The sequence below is a fragment of the Topomyia yanbarensis genome, chromosome 2 (genome assembly GCF_030247195.1).
Source record: "Topomyia yanbarensis strain Yona2022 chromosome 2, ASM3024719v1, whole genome shotgun sequence".
NCBI classification, from domain to species: Eukaryota; Metazoa; Arthropoda; class Insecta; order Diptera; family Culicidae; genus Topomyia; species Topomyia yanbarensis.
The window spans coordinates 426,285,463-426,294,135 of NC_080671.1; the positions used below are offsets into that span (position 1 = coordinate 426,285,463).

The 8,673-nt window shown below is 52.6% G+C and overlaps 1 protein-coding gene across 1 annotated transcript; it reads left to right on the forward strand.

Moving 5' to 3' along the window:
* The first annotated feature begins 2,377 nt into the window (after positions 1 to 2,377).
* On the forward strand, positions 2,378 to 7,128 carry LOC131680962 (uncharacterized). Its single transcript, XM_058961674.1, has 2 exons — positions 2,378 to 2,662; positions 2,725 to 7,128. Exons 1-2 carry the CDS (start codon positions 2,378 to 2,380, stop codon positions 7,126 to 7,128), a joined length of 4,689 nt encoding a protein of 1,562 aa, XP_058817657.1.
* Positions 7,129 to 8,673: the final 1,545 nt, after the last annotated feature.

An 8,673-nucleotide genomic window follows, 5' to 3' on the forward strand; every position in this document is an offset into this window, starting at 1 on the left:
TAGCTTAAATTGTGATTTTCAGCCAAATTAGGTAACATTTGAGGTTTTGTCCGACTTTTGTTTGAAGAGCCGCCACTGTGCGGCATGCTGACCATGGTCTTTAACCGGCCACTGCAAACTCAATTATCACATGGCAACTATTCAGCGCGCTGAGTCTTTTTCGTGTGATCTTTGTGAATCCGACTACGGAACCTCATATCATCTGATATGCAACTGTCCAGCGGTAGCGCAATTGCGATTTCGAGTCTTCAGCCGTCCTTATATAGACGAAACCATGTTTGGACGACTGAAACTCAGAAACATACTAAAGTTTCTTATCCAATGTGATAAAGAGCTTTAGGCTCATTCGCAGGCAAGTTGAACTACTTGTGAGTTTAACTTACCGGTTGTTTATTTTTGTTTTGAGCTGTTATTTTTCCCACCCTTCCAATTCTACTTCCCCACACAGTTAGGTTCACTCACTCGGAGCCGATAGTTGTTCTCAACACAAGCTCCGCGTTTAAAACCCAAACTTTCGTCCGGTCCACGCCACCCATATAGTTTCCGAAGTTCGGGCTCCGCCTCCCGGTTAGTATACCAACTGGTTTCCGCCCGGTCCGTTACGTGAGTGCGAAGTGCCGTGTATCATCAGTGCGAAGGCTACTCGAATTTTAAGCCGAAAATCCATATCGACTTTTCCACCGATACCAGGAGCACAGACTCCGAAGGAGTCGGCGATAGCGCGCCTCCATCAAATCAAAAGTGCAAACCGTGGTCAACCCTCCGCCTCCACCACGAGCATTGGTTTGAACAGTTGCACGTGCGCGCGCGAATTCAAACCGAAATAGTGTAATCGGCTCCATAGGTGCCGGCGGTAGTGTGGTGCAGTGTAAAGGGTGCATTTTGAAAGAGCCAACCTCCGCCCACCTGACAACCCATAAACAACCAACCTAATGGGGGAACCTCCCCCTCTCCCCAACCCGGGGAGCAGCGGCCCATCCTTGAGTCGGACTTTGCCAGGGTACTTAAACTCTGGCGATATAATCGACAAGCAGACTCTGCTACTGCGAGCGAAATCATTGGACGGTGATTCCGATGCCCGACTGACGACTAACCCGTTCACGATTTTGAAATCGGTACAACGTGTGTTAGGATGCGATCCGACAAAGGTGGTTTCGGCCACAAAAGAAGGTAGAGGGACCCGCTATGTCTTAAGGACGACGTCGAAAAAGGCATATAACGCTCTGATGAGTTTGAACGAGCTGATCGACGGGCAAAAAGTTGAGGTGGTTTCTCACCCCACTCTCAACATTACTCATGGTGTCGTTTACGATATCGACACCAAAGACATGAGCAACGAAGAACTTCTTGACGAGCTGAAAGGTCAAGGAGTCACAACAGTGCGTAGGATCACCAAGCTGCACGAAGGAGTAGTGAGCAATACTCCTCTGGTGGTGATATCTTTTAGTGGCTCAACCCTCCCCGACTACATTTACCTCGGATTGGTACGCACTAGCATCCGGCCCTACTACCCATCCCCCATGCTGTGCTACCGCTGTGGCAAATTTGGGCATGGCACTAGGGTGTGCCCCAACAAGGAAACTTGCTTGAACTGCAGTCTGAACCACCCATCAGCCAAAGATAACCCATGCACCCAAGTCTCGAAGTGTATAAACTGCAGCGGAGAGCACTCAACAAGAGCAAAAGAGTGCCCCAAATACATGGAAGAGGTAGCCATCATTAAAGCGAAAGTTTCACTAAACCTTTCCTTCCCCGAAGCAAGAGCTCTAATAACACAAAAGCGCAAAGGACCAAGTTACGCCGAACAAACCCAGAAAGGCACGGAATCGAAAGACAACGAGAAAGATTCCACTATCGCTAAACTGAAGGCGGAGCTCATTAGGCTAAAGGGCGAAAAGAGCAATCCGCCAAAAGATGACCGCGACGATGAAATATTAAACCTAAAAAACCACCTGGCGGAGGCTGTTCGCCAGCTTAGAATTGCCAAGCAACAACTCACCGAGGTAAGCAGAGCTAACACTTCACCGAAAGTAGAGCAGGGAAACGTCAACAAACTAAACCCGATCACCACGATATCGACCGAATGTAACGTAGTAGCCGCGAAACAACAGCGAGACCCCCGACTTCGTGACGAACGAAAGCAGCAAAGAAATCGTAGCCGAGCAGGCGATGGGAATAAATCCCGAAGCCCTATCGGAAACAAAACAGAGCCAGCACCACCAAAACAACAACGGACAACCCGAGCGAATTCCCGCAACAACAGCCCTTCACTATCCGGACATTTGAACATCTCAGACACCGAAACGACGCAAAACTCCATGCCCCAAGCGTCTTTCGTAATGTCCGACTAGCCATACAACGATCATAGCAACTGGGGATGCCAATAAAAAACAACGAATTCAACAGCAACATAAAACAAAGCCCGCCTGTGTCGACCCTGACCGGGGAAGTTCCGGATACGTCCGACGCACCCCCGGCGGCTGTTGACACAGGACCATTGGAGCACCACTTCCCTTTAACATCCCCATTAGCATTCGATTTACGCATTCACCATCCATCTCAGGCCAACCAGACAGAAATCCAGAGAATCCACCAACACAGCAATCCCAAACGACGGGAACCACGACCGCCTCCAACGCCCCGCATCTTGCCGGGCCCCAGAGTAGGCGATCTCCCCGCCTGATCCCAAAAATGACACCAGTATCATGAAAACTAAGCAAACAGCTCCACTGCAACGAGAACCGGTTCAGGTCTCCCGATATCCCCGCACCTGGCGGACCACCGGGAAGAACTCTCAGCCGGGAAACTCCTACTCACCAACAGCAACGAGTACGACGAGACCTCAGCCCGGTTCCCGGTTGCTCTTGGCATCCGGTACGTTTTAGACCATCCAGGAAACCAGTAGTCACCAATCGTGACACCCACTTCCCCGTGCCGGCCCTGACCGGGGACGTTCCGCCTTACAGCGATGCTCCCCCGGCGGCTGCTGGTGCGGGAGGCCCGGGTACATCCCGGGTAAGTCCATATCAACATTTCAACCGACAAGAACAATTCAGCGCCACAAACTCTTTTTCAAGGAATGATCGAACCGCCGACGTTTGGTTGACCACACGCTTCAGAAAACGATACCAAAACCTACCCGCAACGAAACGCACAAAAACCACCGACACAACGCCTGCGGACCCCTTGTTCTACCTCCCGCGGTCATTGGAAGGGACGTACGCCAGGCCACCCATCAACAACTGCAACAAAAATTACCCCCTCAACACAAACAAAGCGCACGAAGCCGATAGCTTCCTGTCAAGGGAGAAAGCCTCTTCCCCTGCACCAGCCCTGTCCGCGGATGTACCGACCCTCACCGACGAGCCTTTGGCGGCTGCTGGAGCAGGGGGCCCGGATCACCACCGGGTAAGTCTAACCACACCCTACTCCCACCAAGACCAGTCGTACGGCTCCGAATCATTTTCAGGTAGCCCACCGCGCAGTGCCAACAGCGTCTCAATGACCAACAGCACCGGCTCAGAGTATTCCACGCTAGCCGTCCAGTGGAACATCAACGGCCTAAGGAACAACCTAGGGGACCTACAGAACATAATCGCCGGTACCGAACCACTTTGCCTCGCCATTCAGGAAACCCACTTGCACACCGGCGTTGACCCCACCCAATGGTTCGGAAACAGATACGATTGGGAGACGGCCAGAGGAGACAACAACCACCAAACCATCGGATTGGGCATCAAAGTGGAACTCCTGTCGGTGCACCTCCCCCTCAACACGGAACTAATAGCGGTCGCCAGGAGGATATCAACCCCCATCCGCTGCTCTATTGTATCCATCTACCTACCACAAGGGGTTACCAACATACGAAGCCAACTAACCAGCCTGATCAACCAGGTCCCCGCCCCATTCATCGTCATGGGGGACCTCAACGCCCACCATAAGGCCTGGGGCTCGGACAAGTGCTGCCACCGAGGTAACGAGATCGTCAAACTCATCGAGGAAATCGACGCCGTGATACTAAACGACGGCAGTACCACGTTCATCCGTGGTAACGCCTCCTCCGCCCTCGACGTCACCTTCGCCTCCAGTTCCATCGCTGGGATATGCGGCTGGTCCACGTCCAACGATACCGCCGGGAGTGACCACTTCCCCATCGTGCTACGCATAAATCGTCTCCAACTTAAAACCACCCGACGAAGACGTTGGCTATATGAAAACGCCGACTGGGATGCCTACGACGCTGCCATACAGTCCCACCTTGTTCGAGACCGTACGTACTCACTGGTCGACCTATCAGAAACTATCGTCAACGCAGCGAAAGAAACCATCCCCCGAACAAGCGGGGTACCACCACACCGTGCCGTGCACTGGTGGAATCCGGAAGTGGCCGCTGCCGTCAAAGCTCGCCGGAAAGCTCTCCGCACCTTACAAAAAACACCGCCCAATCACCCCCTTCGGGACCAAAGAGCGGACAACTTTAGAACGCTCCGAAACGCTGCGAGGAAAACAATCCAAACGGCTAAAGAAACCAGCTGGAGGAACTTCGTGGACGGTATCCACACGGACTCCTCAACCACGGAGCTGTGGAGACGGGTCAACGCGCTCAGTGGCAAACGTCGACAAAATGGCTACTCTTTAGCGGTCAACAACACCACCATTACTGACCCAGAGGAAATCGCGAACAAGATAGGCTGCCACTTCGAAACGTTATCCGCCGACAAAGCCCTGCCAGCCGCATTCGCTCAGAAAAAAAGCAGACTCGAAGCCTCCCCTACGACCTTCACGCCAGACTCCGCAGCCACCTACAACAGACCCTTTACCGGAGCGGAACTTACCGTCGCTCTCACTAACGCACGAGGAAAGTCCGACGGCCCTGACAGGATTGGTTACCCGATGCTTAGGCATCTTCCGCCTGGAGGCAAAAGAGCCCTCCTAGACTCTTTTAACACTATCTGGGAACGCGGGTCCTTCCCAGAGGAATGGAAACTGGCCCACGTAGTCCCCATTCCTAAAAAATGCCAGGGTACCCGTGCCCCTAGCGACTTCAGGCCAATCAGCCTGCTGTCATGCACCGCTAAGACACTGGAGAGGATGGTAAACCGGCGACTGACTACGTGGCTGGAAGACGAGAAACTACTCGACCCACGCCAATTCGCTTTCCGGAAGGGATTCGGCACCGGGGCCCACCTGGGCTCGCTCGGCGAGGTACTAGACAGAGCAAGGTCCGAAGGCATCCACGCCGATATTGCCATACTCGACATAGCAAAAGCTTACAACACAGTCTGGCGCGAAGGCGTCCTTCAACAACTCCAACGATGGGGCATACAGGGGAACCTAGGCGTCTTCATCCAAAATTTCCTAACCAACCGCCGCTTTCGGGTATGCATAGGCGGCACACTCTCCGACGAATTCCGCGAGGCCAACGGAGTGCCACAAGGATCGATACTAGCCGTGACCCTCTTCTTAGTGAGGATGAATTCGCTCTTCACCGCGCTACCCGGGGGCGTCTATGTCTTCGTGTACGCGGACGACATCATATTGGTAGCTCTCGGGAAGACGATCCCGCGCACAAGAATATCGCTGCAGGCCGCCGTCAACGCAGTCGGCCGATGGGCACTCGCCACCGGATTCAACATCGCCGCCACCAAGTGCGCCATTACACACTGCTGCAGCACATATCACCCAGCCAACGCTCGTCCAATCCGCCTCAACGGTACAGTAATTCCGTTCCGAAAGGAACCGGTCGTCCTCGGGATCACCCTCGACCGGAAACTGACAATGATACCTCACTTCCGGCGACTGAAAAAAGACTGCCAGAGCAGAAAGCGACTAGTCCGGACCATTTGCGCCCACCACCCCAAAAACAACCGCCGAGCAGCGCTTAACGTCGTGCGATCTCTTATCCACAGCAGAATCTTCTACGGGATCGAGATGACTTGCCGGAACCTAGACGGACTCTCCGACATCCTCGGGCCCTTATACCACGGAGCGGTGCGGCTAGCCTCCGGTCTACTACCGAGCACCCCGGCCGAAGCTGCCTGTGTAGAGGCAGGAGTTCTACCCTGCCGCTGGGAAACAGCCAGGGTGGCCTTCAGAAGAGCACTAAGCTTCCTGGAGAAAACTTCGGGCGACGAGTGCCCCCTTCTCACCACCGCCTCCAACCTGCACCAGGAGTTTACCAGCAACGACCTCCCACCCATCGCTCGTCTACACCGGGTGAGACCGCGGGCCTGGTACGACCCCGGACCCAACACCGACGACAGCCTTGCTCGCACTATAAAAGTTGGCGATCACCCCAGCAGCATACTAGTTAAATATAGACAGCTAATTAACCGAAGATATTCACATCACACTAAAATCTTCACCGACGGTTCCAAAGCGAACGACGGTGTAGGAGCGGGGATCAGCGGCTTGGGGAACGGGCTCTCCTTCCGCCTACCTCCCTCCTGCTCAGTTTTCTCAGCGGAAGCGGCCGCCATTGCAGTGGGAATGATAAAAAGACCCACCGATACACCGACGGTCATCTTGACAGACTCGCTCTCGGTCCTGAGGGACGTCGCTAGCGGGACCTCCAAACATCCCTTCGTTCAGGCCATCGAGACACTTCGAGACCCATTGGTTACAATCTGCTGGGTTCCGGGTCACAGCGGCATCAAGGGTAACACAGACGCCGACCGATTAGCCCTCATCGGCAGACGGGCCCGGACCCGGCTCCCTAATGAGACTCCAACCATAGACATCATCAGGGAATTCAACATCAGCTTGCAGAACGGATTCACCAACCACTGGCGTAGTTCTCGAAATCACACCCAAAAAATCAAAGGGTCAGCCGACACCTGGACCGACCGAGACAGCCAGAGGGAACAAAAAATACTCTCCCGACTCCGCGTGGGGCACACACGAGTAACCCACGCACACACCGTGTCCAGCGAGCCCGTCCCAGAATGTGCCTCCTGCAACACCCGGCTCACCGTCGAACACCTGCTGTGCAACTGCCGAGAACTGGAGGACCTACGGCGTCAGTACGGCCTGACTGGTTCGATACGGGACACCCTATCCAACGACCCGGTTCGGGAGGAGGCACTCCTCCTCTTCCTAAAGGACGCCGGCCTATACGACAGCATCTAAACAATAAAATGAATTACGCAAACAAAATGAAATGTAACGTATAATTATGAATTGTAATCTCGCTTTATTTCATGGGCGAATGACCTATAGGTTAAAGCCCCAATAAACAATAATAATAATACTTCCCCACACCTCCTTGTCCTTTCCTTCCGCTCAGGAAATGATGAAAACACACGGCAAGGCACAAATCCCCGACTACATACGGGGAACGTGCCATTTGAGCCAATATATTCTGGACTATTCTACGTGAACTAAGCTCAATTCCATCAAAAATGTTTCCAAGCATCACCGACATTAAATTTATCTCATTTGGACACATCTAATATCTGTCAGAGGGTACGCTGATTGGAGGTTCAGAAATGTACAGTAAAATGTTTATCCAGTGTAGATTTCAAACCCCCAAACCCCAACCCAAACGGAACCAGCGAAAATCCGAAACGGGCAAACAGTCGTACGTATTCCTTATCAGCCATTTTGTTCAATTAGCACTGCACTTAAGCCGGGCTGTTAAATTATTATTTTTACGACTTTTCGCGACCTGTTCCCTAATAAGCGGTGTGCCGTAAAAGTCATCGTTTTCTCGCGCTGCTGCCGCGCGCTGATGGATTCCCGAACCGCATCGGACCTCCCCTGACCTAAGCTGCCTGCCTATAATTATCCAAAGCCAAACCTCATCTTACTTACCGGGTCGTTATGGTGCAGCTTACCACCAATAAATGAGCGAGTGGTATGGAAAAAGTGTGAAATACTGTGTCGACGCAGCCTCACGGTGGAGCATATTTCATCCTTCCTAACCACTCTAACGGGCCGTATCGATTATTATTATTATAAGTGATGAAGCCTGGCGAAAGTCAGCCCACACCTGCAAAGCTGCTGACGCGGGAAGGTCAACCTCCTCTCGAAAACGGACCGTATCCATTAATTGTTTATTAATTAAGTGTACTTTTATGGTTCATCGCAAGCATCAGGATGTGATCGCAATCGGTCATTGGCTGCCCTGAAAATACCTTTTTTTCGGATTGCAGCATACCCGGTAAGCCCCTTCCCGGAGATTTCAAACCCCGCGAAGGATGTTGGTGGCATCCTTCTCTGAAAGATCGTGATTGGATGATTTACGACCAACACAAATCCATTAAATCGGGCCTTCCCGAACGTTGTTATGTTGTGACACAAGCTCAAATTGAATTGTTCAACCTCCGTACGGCCCACTCAGAATGCACTTGCACAATGCGTTCCAGCATCGGGCGTACAGAATTTTATTACCCAATAACTTCGCAGCCCCTTAACTCCCTTCGGGCAATCTCCGGTACAGGTATGAAGATGTACCATTGTCTGGCTGGCTGGAAGGCTTAACCCCGCAGGCGAAAGGCGCTTATCACCTTCGGGGTCATTGAGATCGGAAACCATCTCTAATTCTTCAATCTCGTCGGTTTTACTGGCCAGACCAGATGGTCATGGGGGTAAAAGAAGAGAAAGGAAATAAATCTGCCGCAATCGACCGAAGCAAATGATGATGGAATGTAGCGCGGCCTGCGTGCAGATAAA

Excerpts from the sequence above, each read along its gene's own strand:
- LOC131680962 (XM_058961674.1), top strand. The coding sequence starts at position 2,378 with ATGCCAATAAAAAACAACGAATTCAACAGCAACATAAAACAAAGCCCG. Across the intron at positions 2,663-2,724 it reads GCATCTTGCCGGGCCCCAGA|CTCCACTGCAACGAGAACCG; the intron begins GTAGGCGATCTC and ends CTAAGCAAACAG.